We start from the raw sequence: 16,925 nt of genomic DNA, 5'->3' as shown, positions 1-16,925 counted from the left end.
GCGTGAATTCAGTTTTCAATGTTTCGTTTGTCGCGTGTTTGAAAGCGCCAAGTTAAGAAATGGAACCTCGCTATATCCGATCAAATTGCTTATGTTTTTCTTTATCATGATGTACCGAAAATGTCCTCGTTATAACCGGAATCTCGTTATAACCGAACTCGTTATAACCGATTCGTTCTGCCATAGGTTTACACGCAAAGGAAAACGGGACCGACGCGATCACCTCGTTATAAGCGGTTCCTCGTTATAACCGAACTCGTTATAACGGGGTTTCACTGTATAGGGTTAAAGGATGTTGGTAAATACCAATTGCCAGTGAGAAATGCCCTAAAAGAACTTCTGATGGATAAAAAATGTTTATAAGAACAACAAAAGCAATCTTCTTGTCAGCACACAGTGACTCACTGATTGTGTTTACATGAAGAATTTTAATGACGTATCGTGTTTACATGGATGCTTGAATCTATAGTGCGAGATGGTGTTCCGCACTGCACGTGAGCTCATCGCCGTCTTAGACCGGGGGCCTAGAAGATTTATTCAGCTGAAAAGGGTCACACCGCTTCTTGATGGTCTCATCATATAAGGATGTGGCCAAGGGTCAATAAAATGAATTGCTGGCAAGTCACATCCTGTACCGTAAGCCTAGGGGCCACAAAAAGGGGCCCGAAACTGGGGTTATTCAGCCGAAGGGGGTCACGGACAAAAGTTGGTGGATATTGTTCCTTTGGGTGTACTTATCATGAAAACAGCAATGCCAGCTATTTTATCCTGTACGGGGCCCCAGACAGTAGCCCCAAAGGGCCCCACAAATATGGTGTTATTCAGCTGAAAAGGGTCACGGCTAATTTCTTTTGCAATGGAAGTAGTTCCCATCAGAGATATCCAAAACACCAATGCCAGCTATTTTATCCTGTACGGGGCCCCAGACAGTGATAGCCCCAAAGTGCCCCACCCCCTACAGGCCCTACGTACAAACACACACAAACATTGATTTTATTCAGCTGGAAAGAGTCACGGCTAATTTCTTTTGCAATGGAAGGAGTACCCATCAGAGATATCCCAAACACCAAAGCCAGCTATTTTATCCTGTACGGGGCCCCAGACAGTAGCCCCAAAGTGCCCCCCCCCCCCCACACACACACACACATTAGTTTCATTCAGCTAAAAAGGGTCACGGCTAATTTCTTTTGCAATGGAAGTAGTACCCATCAGAGATATCCAAAATACCAAAGCCAGTTATTCTAACCTGCACGGGGCCCCAGACAGTACCCCCAAATTGCCCCCCCCCCCCAACACACACACATTGATTTTATTCAGCTGAAAAGGGTCACGGCTAATTTCTTTTGCAATGGAAGGAGTACCCATCAGAGATATCCAAAACACCAAAGCCAGCTATTTTATCCTGTACGGGGCCCCAGACAGTAGCCCCAAAGTGCCCCCCCCCCCTCCACACACACACACACACACATGCACACACACACATTAGTTTCATTCAGCTGATAAGGCCACGGCTAATTTCGTCGGTGGAAAGCTGAACCGACGTATCTGAGAATTTTTTTTTTTTTCAATTTTATCGAAAATTAGATTTTTGCCTTATTCCACTGTTCTCACTTGCACCTATCATCGTAGCAAGTTGGGGACTTCAAATTGCAGCCAAAAGCTATAATTTACGCACACGCCGTACATTATTTTGTCACTGCTGGCACTGACTGCATGAAGTGACCATGGACCCTACTAGGGTCCATGATTGTTTAAAAGGCTATAATAGAAAATAGACTCATACCTGGACTTAACAATCATCATCTAATATCCATGATAATAATGCATAAGGGGAAAATGCACTTGCGTATTTCACATTTTTTTTTTTTGCTTTTATGATAGAGAAACTTGATCTTTCTTTTTGCAATAAAAGTTTCTGTGTCAATCTACAAAAACAATATGGTGAGGTTAGGGGTCATGCCAGTGAATAAGTCACCAATTGATGACACTACTGCTGTATCTGACTCCTGCAAATCGGCTATAGGGTTGGTGGCTCAACTTATCCCTTCATATATGAGCTGAACTTATACCCCGCCTTCCCCTGCTATTGGTGTCAGGCAGGGTGAAAACCTCTCACCAATTTTGTTGGCCCTCTTTTTGAACGACTTTCAAGGATTTTTTAGGAATGACTGTGGTATGAAAGGCATCTCATCTGAGCTTATCTCCTTGCTATATAGGGCAATTAACAAGAGATACTACATCCTTTTTAATCTGTTCACCCTCTTATATGCAGATGATACCATTGTTTTGGGTGAATTAAGCCCCAAAGAATTACAAAAATCTTTGATTCTGTTTTTCGTTATTAACATTTATGGCGTCTTAAACACCTCTAAAACAAAAGTAGAGGGTATAAGTTTCAAAAGGTAAAGTGGAGATTGGAGAGGATAAATTGGTTTCTCTTATGATCCTCAATATATGGGAATAACGTTTATTATTATGATGCATTCAAAAAGGCCACAGATTAACAGGTTTTTCAGGCTACACGTACCTTTTATTCTTCGAAAATGAAGCTTGATCATTTATGCCTACCTATTGATATGTTTGATCAATAATTGAAAAGAGGGTAAATTATCCTGCTTATCACCGCTTATCATTATTCTTTTAACTATTCATTGTTTGTTAATGGTACTCATAACATGCTGTCGATTCAAAAGATAAAAGGACTTCTTAATAGTTTGAACTGGGTTTCACTGATATTTGGGAAAATCAAGCTAGGGACATGACACTCAAAATTTAAGTCAACGGTGACTCAGAGGTTTGGATATTAGGAAACAAGACTGACATTATAAGTGTACGCTTAGAAACACCGGTACAAAGCGCCATATGAATGCAGTTATTATTATTATTATTATTATTATTATTATTATTATTATTATTATTATCATTATTATTATCATTATTATTATCATTATTATTATTATCATTATTATTATTATTATTTTTACTGTTATTATTATCATTATTATCATTATCATTATTATCATTATTATTATCATCATCACCATCATCATTATCAAACACTTTATAGAATATTTAGATATGAACTTGAATTCGAGAATTATTTGACTCAATTAAGTCCTAGGCTTTGTTTTTCACCGGCGTTGGTTTGTTTGTTTGTCTGTTCACCACCTTTGTGCAAAATAACTCAAAAAGTTGTGAACGGATTTGAATGATCAAACTTGCAGAAAAAGTTGATAGACAATTTACTCTAATGACACAAGTAACATATGATTAAATTTTCATTTAGTGATCCGGAAATTTTAAGGGATTTCAAGTGAAGATTCTTTTTTTATCTTTTGCAGATAGGGTCAATTGAAAGTTGAAATTAAGTTGAAAGTTTGTTGACTCAATCACCCCATTTGGGGTATGCATGTTCAAAAGTAACATATGAAAATACAAATATGAAAACATACACAATGTGCAGAAACATTACAGGCACCGCCAGCGAGTACAACACTAACTCGGATATCGGTCAGATCGGTGTATAATATATATATATATATATATATATATATATATATATATATAATGTATGTATAAATAAATATATATATATATATATATATATATATATATGTATATATATATATACATACATATATACATGCCTATAGCATACGATACCCAGTAGACCTATGTCAGGAGAGAAATACTTTGATCAGACATCCAGCATAGATCTCCGCTTAGGCAGCAGTCGTTCTTCTGGGGGTTTTCTACGTCGGTGAGATGCGAGCTCCAGCTGCCGATAAAACTGAACTCGGACAGTTATGATCCGAACTTTGGAACGGAGCTCAATCTCCATTTGCCTGCTCGCCGTCGTTTGAGCTCGGGCATCGCAGGTCAAGGCATGAGTCTGCGTGGTAGCAGGGACTAGTGAAGGCCGAGGAGCTGAGAGGACCGCCGATAGGGTAGCGTCTAGCTTGAGTGGCCAAGTCAAGGGGTGCTTCCAAGAGACAAGCCAAGCGACTGTGCCGAGGTCGACGACGAGGGTATCGGACATCGATGACGACTGAGCCAAGCTGAGGGGATCACCAGTTCAGGTCATCCAAGATAACCTAAGTTATGTATTTGTGATTTGTTTCATATTATATTTTATGCTCAATGTATTGTTATGAACGAGAAAGCTGCAAAGATTTGAAAGATTAAACTCGAACATAACTGTATACGAACAGTTTGAATTTCCATTACTTTGGTGTCAGAGTAGCAGAGAGAAAAAAAAAAAAAGTCACTCACGTGACAATTTGGAGGTCCCACCGAGACACTGCTACCTGATTAGAAAACGTTATTCAGATACTCTTTTAACATGCTTTAGGCTTAAATGCGATGTTTGTGTTTGATTCATGATTGAAGTTTCATTGCTCAATCGTACGCATTACCGTCATTTATTGCATGTTATTATTGTCGATATAATAACTGCTTCATACGTTTGATCGGAAACATTACCCCAGTGTGAATTGTGCGAGTATGTCGCCTTACGTGACAGTTTGATTGAAGTTTTTCTCCCCAAGGTTATGCCCTTGGTGTTGCCTACTAGAGGCACATGTGTGATGTGGATTCGCGTATTGAATCTGTGTGGAGTGTTGCTCCGTTTTCAAGGTTACGCCCTTGGTGTTGCATGTTATATGCATGTTTGATTGATTCGGGTTTGTGTGCATGAGTCTATGTGGAGTGTTACTCCTTTTTCAAGGTTACGCCCTTGGTATTGCCGGTTAGAGGCAGTGTGATAGATTCGGGGTTTGCATGCATGAATGAATCTGTGCGGAGAGTTATTTTATTGCAAGGTTACGCCCTTGGTGTTGCCTGGTATAGGCATGTTTGGTAGATTGTATTGGGTTTGTACAGTCCCAAATCAATTGTATGCTCATTGGGAGATACAGCTTTAGTATGCTTATTGACAGGGCATGCTTGGTATGTGGAATGTTTGTTGAGTGAACTCGTGTCATTTCACATTGCCTGCATTCCAGTACGCTTTTGACAAGGTACTAGCGGTTTGGTATGTGGAATACTTGTTGAGTGAATTTCAGCTGTTTGTCATTTGCAATTGTACGCTCGTTCGGAGATACAAATTGTTGATAAGTATACGCTGGCTGCAAGGTAGTACTTTTGTCGGACTTTGATAGCTAGGTGCTAGTCAGCTGTTGTTTTGTGCGACTACACGTTTGCTTAGTCTGGAAGTTACATAGTCAGTATGGCTAGTGTTGAGCAAATCAGAGAGTTCTCTTCATTAGGCAGAGAAATGGGCCTTAGTGGTGGTGAATTGAGTAGCTTTGTTTCAGAGCGATGCCAGGCAATTGAAGCAGAGCTTAAAGCTGAACGCGAAGCTCGTGAAGCTGCCCGTGAAGCTGCCCGTGAAGCTGATCGTGAAGCACGTGAAGCTGAAGGTAAAGCACGCGAAGCTGAGCGTGAACGCGATGCTCTAGAAAAGGCGCGCGAACATGAAATTAAATTAGCACAGTTGCGTGTAAGGGAAGAAACAGCGAATGTTGGTAGGCCCCAGTTAGCTGGCTTAAAGCTGAAAGTAGGTCGATTTGATGACGCACATGATAAGTTTGATGCTTATGTCACAAAGTTCGAAATGTTGATGAAAAGTCAGAATATCCCGGTAGACATGTGGGTGTTGTATTTGATTTCCAATCTAACAGGCAAAGCGTTAGATGTTGTGAATCGGATGAGTGCTGATGATCGCCAGAGTTATGCTACAGTGAAGCATGAGTTGATGTCATATTATCATCTCACTGAAGAGGGGTATAGGCGGAGTTTTAGATCAGCAAAGCCAATGAAGTTTGAGCGCCCAAAACAGTTTGCTACTCGAATGAAGGGGTATTTTGATCATTGGGTGGAAGAGGCTGAGATTGGGGATACTAGGAAGGATCTAGAAGATTTGATTTTGCAAGAGCAATTTCTGATAGATTGTCCCAGAGAAGTAGTTAGGTTTGTCAAGGAACGAAAATGTAAAGATTTCAACGAGGTAGTTGATTGTGCAGAAATCTATGTAGAAGCTCACGGTCCTCATGCATTTTCGGGTGTACAGAAATCGGAAAGAAACCGATCAGATTCAAAGCCGGAAAGCAAACCGCCCCAACAAAATCAGGTCAAAAGGACTAGTACGTATCAGAAACCGGCTGATGCTCAGTCAAAGGCGGGAAAGACTATGGGAAATAGGACTTTTCAGGGCAGAGGTTGCTATATGTGTGGAAACCCAAATCACATGAGAAGAGATTGTCCCATGTTGTCTAGGCCTGCATCAGCTCAAGGTTTGATGGGTGCTGGGGAAGGTACGGCCCCAAAAGTAGACATGAATGTGGCGAATGAGGTGTCTCGGGGTGATTCTAAGCCGGGAGTTGTTGGTTCGACGGCAGGTTGTTTCCCCATTGAGAGAGTGGCCGATGACTTTGAGGATGTGAAAATGAAAGTGGTTGACAGAGTTGGAATGGCATACAATGATGTCGCCGCGATGGTGAATCGTATGCCGGTTGTGTCTGGGAGGCTGATGCCAGATAATACACCCGTGTCTGTTTTGCGTGATACAGGTTGTAGTACGTGTGTGGTGAAAGAGAAATTGGTTAGAAATGACCAATTAACAGGTCAACATCAGGCAGTGAGGTTAATTGACGGTACGGTTAGGCGTTTTCCCGTGGCTAAGGTAGCTGTTGACTCGCCATATTTTGAAGGGGAAGTTGAAGCCGTGTGCATGCCTGATTGTTTGAGTGAGGTAGTTATCGGGAATGTAGAAGGGGCTCGTGAACCGAGTGACCCCAATCTACATTGGGTCCCAAAGAGTGTTGTGTCTGACCCGGATGTAGAGGTCATAACCCCGGATGTGGGTCTAGAAAGTTCAAATGATGGTGTAGAACAGGACGTCGAGGTCGCATTCCCGGGTGAACTGGATGATACTGGGATGGCTGTTCAAACTCGTGCACAAAGGGTGAAGGATTCGAGGCCTAGTAAAGGTTTGACTGTTGCAGATCCTGTTGATAATGTGCGGTCGAGTGAATTTCTAAGGGAACAGAAAGATGATGAGTCAGTGCGCCCTCTATGGCAGAAAATAGGACAGGTTGATAATTCCAAGTACAAGTTTGTGTGTGAACAGGGGTTTCTACTTAGGCAGAAAAAGGATGAAAGTAATCAGGGCATAGGTCCTAAAGTGCTCGTAGTGCCTAAGCCTCGTAGGAACGAGATAATGCGAGTCGCACATGACTCACTCTTAGGTGGACACTTGGGTATCAACAATACTTTGTCTAAGATTCAGACTCAGTTCTGTTGGCCTGGGATGTCGGAAGACGTGGCTAATTTCTGTAGGTCATGTGACGTATGCCAAAGGACTATTGACAAAGGTAGGGTGCCCAAGACTACCCTTGGTAGGGTCCCCCTTATTGGTGTCCCGTTTCAACGCATTGCAATAGATCTTCTTGGTCCATTCATGCCGTCTGCTCGCAAACACACTCATATCCTGACCATTGTAGATTATGCGACTAGGTATGTGGAGGCGATACCGTTGAAATCGATATCAACTGTTGACGTAGCTGAGGCGTTAGTTTCGGTATACAGCCGGGTTGGGATTCCGACTGAAGTGATGTCGGATCTAGGGACACAGTTTGTGTCTGATTTGATGCGTGAGGTGTGTAGGTTGCTGTCGATAGGACAGTTAACAAGTTCTCGCTACCATCCTATGTGCAACGGCCTCGTAGAACGATACAACGCTGTGGTGAAATCAGCTCTGAAGCGGTTGTGTTCCGAGGAGCCACGTCAGTGGGATAGGTATCTTCCGGCGTTGTTGTTTGCTTTGCGAGAAGCACCGAGTTCGAGCCTGGGGTTTTCTCCGTTCGAGTTGTTGTATGGGAGACATGTTCGGGGGCCTTTGGATGTGCTAAGAGAACTGTGGACAGCGGAGAAACTAGATCCAGAGCTCAAGAGCGAGTACGAGTATGTGATAGAGTTGAGAGACCGGCTGGTCAAGTCATGGCAACTTGCACAAGATACACTGAAGTACTCTGCAAAAAGGTACAAAGGGTATTATGACAGAAAGGCTAGGCCTAGGAAGCTGAATGTAGGGGATGACGTGCTCATTCTGTTGCCAACCGAGCACAACAAGCTGCTGGTAAAGTGGCGAGGTCCTTACAAGGTAGCAGGGGTCAAGTTTGACTATGACTATGTGGTCGATGTTGATGGTGTTGCCAAAACATATCACATCAATTTGTTGAAGAGGTACTATAGTCGACGTGAAGAGGTACCAGTGGCCAGTTGCTTTGAGGTTGAGAGAGTCGAAGGCAATGAGGAAGTTGTTGAGGTCATGGCTGACGCGGAAGATGTGGCAGAGGCTAGCCCTGATTGGAATAGGGAGATGCCCAGTATGCCTAGCGTAGTACAGATGGAGTTCGTTGACATGGTAACAGTAGATCCAGTCTTAAAGGATAGTGAGAGGACTCAGGTGCAAAAGATTCTCTGTGAATATCAGGATGTATTCACCGATATCCCGAAGAAGACAACCATATCTGAATGTGAAATCTCGTTGACGACTGATCAACCAGTGCGATCTCCGCCTCATAGGGTACCTCAGGCTATGGAAGAGGAGATTAGCAAGGAAGTTGATTCCATGTTGAAGTTAGGAGTAATCGAGCCTTCTAACTCTCCATACGGTCATCCCATTGTGATAGTCAAGAAGCCGGACGGCTCTAATCGGTTTTGTGTAGATTTCAGGCGATTGAATAAGGTCACAGTCTTTGATCCAGAGCCCATGCCCAATCCTCAGGAGCTATTTGCGTCGTTAGCCGACAGTAGGTACTTCACAAAACTAGACTTGACAAAAGGGTATTGGCAGATCCCAATGAGGAATGAAGATAAAGCAAAGACAGCTTTCATAACGCCTAAGGGACAATACCAATTCAAGTACATGCCGTTTGGGCTTGTGACAGCCAGTGCTCAATTCACTAGAATGATGAGGAAGGTACTAGATGGAATGTCGAATGTTGTGAATTACATCGATGATATTCTGATTCACACGGACACATGGCAAGAGCATGTGGAGGTTCTAGATGAAGTCTTGCATAGACTGCGCGATGCCAATCTGGCAGCTAGGCCATCCAAATGCACCGTAGGTTCGAGTACCATAGAATTCCTAGGACACACATTAGGAGAAGGCGTGATTCACACTAGCGATAGGCTCACAGACAAAGTGCGCAAAGCTCCAAGGCCCAAGACGAAGAGGCAGGTTAGGTCTTTCCTAGGACTCTGTGGCTACTACAGAGACTACATACCCAATTATGCAGACATAGCCCTACCCCTTACTAACCTGACTCGCAAAGGTAGGCCTGGAGATGTTGTGTGGGGGCCTGAAGAGGAAAGTGCATTTGTCAAGCTGAAAGAGTGTCTTGCAAATCCTCCAGTGTTGCGGTTGCCCGATTTCGAGAAAACCTTTATGTTAAAGGTTGATGCTTCTGACAGTGGTCTGGGGGCGGTACTCATGCAGGAGCATGATGGGGATGAATTCCCGTTGGCCTATGCTAGCAAGAAACTCCTTCCTAGGGAGCAGAGATACTCCACGGTAGAAAAAGAATGTCTTGCTATTGTCTGGGCGGTCAGAAAGTTTGATTACTATCTGTTTGGGAGAGTGTTTGAGATCCACACTGACCACAAACCCCTCACGTACCTCCAAACAAAGAAGTCGACAAACAAGCGAATCATGAGGTGGAGTATGTGCCTACAGGAGTATAGGTTTCGCCTGGTGTCCATAAAGGGGTCTGAAAATAGGGCTGCTGACCTCATGAGTAGACTACTATAACTGTTTATATTGTTGTTGTTGGTAATGGTCCTTGTTTTTCCATTACATGTTGACGAGGTAAAGCTCAAAGAAAGAGAGGAACATAAATGATGAAACACATATTAATTTTGTTGAATTGTCATGAACAAAATAATGCTCATGTAAGTGCAAATGCTACAAAAGCCTTTCTCTCTCTCTCTTATTTCTCTTACAGGATCAGCGAATCGCGATTACAATATAGATGTAAAGGGATTAAGAGTAGGGAGTAATGCTTAAGGTTTGGTTAAATCTTACAGTGTACGTATTCAAGTATATATGAGGTATTAGAACACTAGGCGTACTAAGAGGTAGCAGGTGTTAACCAGGTAGCAAGATTACATTTCAGTAGATTTTCATCCAGATAAACATGTAAATAGCAACAATATTATTTTGTTGTAAGGTTTGTGCAACATGGAAGTATAGGGAAATGAAAGCCAAAGTACGCACAAACATATTAGGATATCTGAGCAAGAATGTGTGATAGTAGAGATATTATTGCTAAAAGGTATCATTATAGGCAATGAAGATTTTATGTATACATGTTCGATGGTTCTATTTTGGTTTTAGAAGACTTAAAGCTTATGCATTTGAAGATGATGTATTAAGTAAGCTATAAGGCCTTTATTAGGAATACCAACAAAGCAAAAGTTGGTTGTTACAAGGCTTGGGAGATGATTATGAAGTTGTTTCTTTTCAGAACAAGGATGGTAGAAGAGAAAAGGATAGTGTAATGTATGATGTATATATGCTGTTGATATTGATGTCTATCAGTCTCTCTTTTGAACACATGCGTATTGACATACACTGTGAATAGTATGTTGGTTGATTGAATAGCGTGTACCATAAATTTCTTGTAGGATATAATTTTGATATCCCAATTATATCTTAAGGTGGGGGATATTGTCAGGAGAGAAATACTTTGATCAGACATCCAGCATAGATCTCCGCTTAGGCAGCAGTCGTTCTTCTGGGGGTTTTCTACGTCGGTGAGATGCGAGCTCCAGCTGCCGATAAAACTGAACTCGGACAGTTATGATCCGAACTTTGGAACGGAGCTCAATCTCCATTTGCCTGCTCGCCGTCGTTTGAGCTCGGGCATCGCAGGTCAAGGCATGAGTCTGCGTGGTAGCAGGGACTAGTGAAGGCCGAGGAGCTGAGAGGACCGCCGATAGGGTAGCGTCTAGCTTGAGTGGCCAAGTCAAGGGGTGCTTCCAAGAGACAAGCCAAGCGACTGTGCCGAGGTCGACGACGAGGGTATCGGACATCGATGACGACTGAGCCAAGCTGAGGGGATCACCAGTTCAGGTCATCCAAGATAACCTAAGTTATGTATTTGTGATTTGTTTCATATTATATTTTATGCTCAATGTATTGTTATGAACGAGAAAGCTGCAAAGATTTGAAAGATTAAACTCGAACATAACTGTATACGAACAGTTTGAATTTCCATTACTTTGGTGTCAGAGTAGCAGAGAGAAAAAAAAAAAAAGTCACTCACGTGACAACCTACCAACTAAATCATCTTTAATACAGTAATCGTATTTACACACACACACACACACACACACACACACACACAAATAAAAGTCATTTGACCAGATTTCATGATACTGTGTTGATATAGGCTCCATATATTGATATGATTAATCACCTATCAAAATATTCAGCAATTTCTTACAAGAATTTCGCCATCTTCACCAATGTCTCTTTAGTAGTGTCATTAAAAAGTAGGGCCTTCGGTTTGCATATTTCCAAAATATTTCTTAAGCGCTTGTTTACTAGAATTATGAAAAAGCGGACATTGAAATGAATTATGAAATTCATCACCCAATCTGTGTGGTCTAGAGAGCAATTTTCACAGATTCTTTCACTTCTTGGGATGTTTGAGTAACGTCCCGTCATCTAACAGGTAACTTGTTATTCAAACACCTAAGGTGCGATCACACATCGCCGGTCTAGATGGCGGTTCATGGCGGTTCGGCAAATCGCCGTGCTCCACCAAAGACCGTGTTCACACCGTACATAAACCCTGGTCATCCGTCACTCATCCGCCATAAACCACGAGAACCGCCAGAAAAATTATACATGTTTAATTTTTCGTGGCGGTCTTGGCGGTTTGAAATGGACCGTGTTCAAAACGCCGTCCACCGTGTAAAGAACGGCTCCTCCGTGTTTGCACCGCAAGATCCGTGATAATACCGTATCAACACCGCCGTAACTTTTCATGCAAAAACAAAATGTTGAACTTAAAAGAATATAATGCCTCCGGCGACACTTCGTGGCGGAGCAATAAAAAAACGGGAAAAAAGCAAAGATGAATCCATAATACTAGATCGGGTAAATATTGTATTGAATGCTAAAGTTTCATTACTTTTTTTTATATTTTAACACATAGAGTAAAACAGAAAATTTAATATTCAAAAAGTTGGTAGGTTTGTTGGATAGTACATCAGTTACTTAAAAGGCGTGTGCATAATTTTGTTAGAGCTTGATAGCTTAAAAGATGGCCAGCTACGTGAACCTATAAGTTATACACCGAAGACTTATGCACATATGTTGGGTTCTGCTTTCGTGATTATGCATTCCTTTTTGTAAGAGTACATGTTGATACAGACATGTTGAAACTTAAGAGAGTAGAGGGAAAAGCGATGTTGAAACTTGAAAAAAACCCACCATTATTATGTTACGTGAACCTGTATATAAACAGGAAACTATGTAGATATACTATATTGAAATCTTCTTTCATATGTATGTCTTTTTATTGACTGTTGTTAGAGATATGTGAAAACTTAAGTAAGAAAGGGGGAAAAAAGAGATGTTGAAACAAGCAAGTACTTCTACATCACTTGATATATATATAAACCTGCAAATGAACAGGAAATTTTGTAAACTATGTTGGATTCTGCTTTGACATATTGTATGTCTTTTATAATAACAGTTAATACAGATATTTTGAAAGTTAAAAGAGAGAGAAAAAAAGGCATGTTGAAACTTGAAGACAATTGCTTATTGCATTACTTATGTCAATCTGTAAATACACAGGGTGTTACAACGTTTCGCGATTTCTTTTGAAATTCTCTTTTTGTACACCTAACAAAGCAATACCTCCTTGTTGTAACCCATTGAAGACGAGTGAAAGGGCTCTGGTTGTATCTAACTGTTACTACCGCGCCAAGCCGCGTTAGCGCCGTGTTCAAAACGTGTTGAGAACGTAGTCACATCGCGTTTAAGTGCTTTCCGTCATCGTTGGGACACGGTTCACGGCGGTTTGAGAACCGCCATGAATCGCCATCTAAAATGGCGATGTTTGATCGCCCCTTAATAGAAAATTTTCTAACACAAGCACCACCCATCATACATAACAGACGCATACTAAAGTTTAATAAAGACGTGATTTATCCATGGACCTACTAACGAATGGACTTTCAACGAAACCTACCACTTTGAAGTACGAGATCCGCCGCCACCTGACTATGCGCATCTCATTGAGTACATATAACAGGTGTCTAAAATGATGATTACATAATCATGCATCGTCACTGACAAAAGAATTGTTTCCCTAATTCTGTTATTATTTGGCTGATGCGCCTTTTCAGACTGAAACGTCTTTGACTAAACGCCAGTGATGAGAAGCAGCAAACCTCAGAACATGACTGATCTCGTTTCATTGGACTGGAAATTACCGATTCGCTCGTTGGCGCTCACAAATATGACTTTGCCTGATAGTAAGACAGACATATCCTCTTCCCTTGCTATCTGTTTTTACTCTGGAAAAATGTGCGGAAAAGGTGGAAAATGAGATAACAAATCATGATCAATTAGCTAAAAACTTGGCTATCTCTTCAAAAGTACCTGCCTTTCGCTAATAAAAATGTCTGAGCGATGTTATACCAATACATACCACAACTGCACATGCATTTTCCTTGATTTAAGTCAGTTGTTAACGCTATCTTCTGCGCATTTAGTTTATAGATTTTTCAAAGCTGCGTTGTGTTTAGCCCCGGCTTGTCGGCGGCGGAGTTCATACGATCAAAGCAGGGAAGAATGTTTAAAATGCTTTTGTGACACTTTTGACATAGACAGAGGCATGCATTAATTAAGGAAATGACGAATGTCCATGTGTAGTATAGGTCCATGATGCTACACAATGTGTACTTCACAACCACTGCGCATTTCAGTATCTACGCGGAGAAAATATTGAATGGTGTTTAAACAAATTTGAAGTCGCTCCATGTAAAAAGATTTGCCTATCCAAAATGTAAATGATTCTCATACAGAAAGTTTTACCGGAAACGAATAACTTAGATCCCTTGTAGGCAACAAGTTCAAGATCCACGAGCCGTATCATAAGTTGTTGGGTTTTTTTGACAATACATTATGCATGATTGGTTTTGGAGGCTATTAATTATATCCCACAATGAATTCCAGTAACACTAAGCAAAAACTCTCCATTAGACCACATCAAGGAACGAAGATGTTAATTTGTATATGATTTTGATTTGATTTGATTTGATTTTTTATATATGATTTCATTTTTTATATTTTTGATATATTTGGATATCAACCAGGATTATATATCTGCAGGGATAGCGACAGTGATGAGGGCAAAATTGGAGAAAGAAGTTTGAGAAGACAGTGAAAGATTTTAACTCCATTGCAGCAGCGGGCGCACAATTTACAAACACGAGCCATAAACCCCGGTTACAGGGCTATGGGAGACGGCGCTAGGGCCGGTGGCAATAGAGAAGCACAATGAATGAATGAAGAATGAATGAATGAAGAATGAATGAATGAAGAATAAATGAATTAATGAATGAATGAAGAATGAATAAAGGATGAATGAATGAATGAAGAATGAATAAAGAATGAATTAATGAATTAAGAATGAATGAATGAATGAATGAAGAATGAATGAATGAATGAATGAATGAATGAGGAATGAATGAATGATTGGAAATTATATAAAACATATAGATATTTCCGGACTTGAAAATGAATAATATACGAAAAAGTTGTATGATACATGAAAGATTCAGTGTCTTTCGTGCTTCATATCGGTGTAGACCAAGTTGTTTCACTCCAGCTCTAAATCTGCAAGGGTTTTGCGCAAATTCTGCTCAGAGATCTTTAAACAAAGGCTTCGGCTTGGAGCATCCCTAAAGTTCACGTGTTTCTGAAATAAGGCATATTTTGTAGAGGAATTCAGTGTCATCAACCACACCTAATTTCTTTTTAACAGGCTTATATTAACATGTCTACTTTGTTATACATTTTCTCAAGATTTATTTTGGTGCATTCATTTTGCACGAAAAAATCAATGGGCTGGGGATGGTCCACTCAGATCTAAATGTGTACAAGACCTATAATAGTGTCATTACGTCTGGTATACATGCAGTGCCTACCCTAAAGTACCCAATTTAATTACACGCTGCTTCCCTAAATCACACCTCGTTCACCCGTCGCAATTTACCGGTTTCTCAGCTTTTTGCCTTGTTTATGGAATACAAAAATTCACTCTCACAGTAACACTGGTAACGTTTGTTTGTTTGTTTGTTTGTATTTATATCCATCTTCAGATTAAAAAAGAATACATACAAGTTGCATATACATTGCACATACGTACAGTATGAAGAAACGGGGGATTGCCCGTTCAGTTATATCTGCAAAATATGACTGTTCTTCCACAGGGTCCCAAATTTACAATACAATACAAGAACAAGGAAAAGTAGAAATTACGCGGTGCGTAACATATGTCCCCGCCGGAAGTAGCATTTTGTAACAAAATGTGCAATATAGGTAAAAAATCAAGGTCAAAGGTCAAAGAAGTCAAAGGTCAAAATTCTGTGTAGAAGTTTTGAAGCCCTCACCTAGTGCCATCACATAAAGCAAATGGAATCGAAATTGGGTTAGAAATGGCGAAGGAGTAGCATTTTGTAGCCAATGTACAATATAGGTCAAAAATCAAGGTCAAAGGTCAAAGAAGACAAAGGTCAAAATTCTGCGCAGAAGTTTTGAAGCCCTCACCTAGTGCTATCACATAAAGCAAACGGAATCGAAATCGGGTTAGAAATGGCGAAGGAGTAGCATTCTGTAGCAAAATGCACAATATAGGTCGAAAATCAAGGTCAAAGGTCAAAGAGGTCAAAGGTCAAAATTCTGTGTAGAAGTTCTGAAGCCCTCAACTAGTGCCATCATATAAAGCAAACGGAATCGAAATCGGGTTAAAAATGGCGAAGGAGTAGCATTTCGTAGCAAAATGTACAATATGGGTCAAAAATCAAGGTCAAAGGTCAAAGAAGTCAAAGGTCAAAATTCTGTGTAGAAGTTTTGAAGCCCTCACATAGTGCCATCACATAAAGCAAACTGAATCGAAATCGGGTTAGAAATGGCGAAGGAGTAGCATTTTGTAGCAAAATGTACAATATAGGTAAAAAAATCAAGGTCAAAGGTCAAAGAAGTCAAAGGTCAAAATTCTGTGTAGAAGTTTTGAAGCCCTCACCTAGTGCCATCACATAAAGCAAACGGAATCGAAATCGGGTTAGAAATGGCGAAGGAGTAGCATTTTGTAGCAAAATGTACAATATAGGTCAAAGGTCAAGGTCAAAGGTCACGACTGAAATTCTGTGTAGAAGTTTCAAAGCTCCCATGTAGTGCTATCATATAAAGCAAACAGAATCAAAATTGGCTCATAAATGACAGAGAAGTAGCAAATTGAAGATTTTGATCACACACGGACGCACACACGGACACACGGACGGACGGACGGACGGACGGACACACGGACGGACGGACGGACACACGGACACACACACGTACGGAGCCCGTTTCATAGTCCCCTGCTCGAACTCGTTCGGCGGGGACAATAACACACTGTATACACAAAACATATTAGAAAAAAAAATAATGAAAATCATATACCGAACTGGTACAGTGAGAGTCAACAATAATCAGAGATAGGTAGAGAAGAGCAGAGCAAGGAAAACTGAACGTTCACGCATGGTTCGGGATTTAAATAATACCCATTTGAAATGAAGTATGCATGCATGACAGATTATTTCAAAAGGAGCTCGGCGTCATTCTTTCTTTGTTT

General features: G+C 40.9%; 1 protein-coding gene across 1 annotated transcript; it reads left to right on the top strand.

Annotated features, from left to right (window-relative positions):
* Positions 1–5,380: 5,380 nt before the first annotated feature.
* On the top strand, positions 5,381–9,817 carry LOC139721554 (uncharacterized). The gene has a single exon (XM_071632869.1). The coding sequence runs from the start codon at positions 5,615–5,617 to the stop codon at positions 9,815–9,817; it is 4,203 nt and encodes a 1,400-aa protein (XP_071488970.1). The 5' UTR covers positions 5,381–5,614.
* Positions 9,818–16,925: the final 7,108 nt, after the last annotated feature.

The sequence above is a fragment of the Diadema antillarum genome, unplaced genomic scaffold (genome assembly GCF_040938485.1).
Source record: "Diadema antillarum isolate AM-2024a unplaced genomic scaffold, OU_Dant_1.0 scf00000145, whole genome shotgun sequence".
Lineage (NCBI taxonomy): Eukaryota > Metazoa > Echinodermata > Echinoidea > Diadematoida > Diadematidae > Diadema > Diadema antillarum.
Note: the sequence above shows the minus strand (reverse complement) of the source record. Positions and strands in the feature narration are given on the sequence as shown.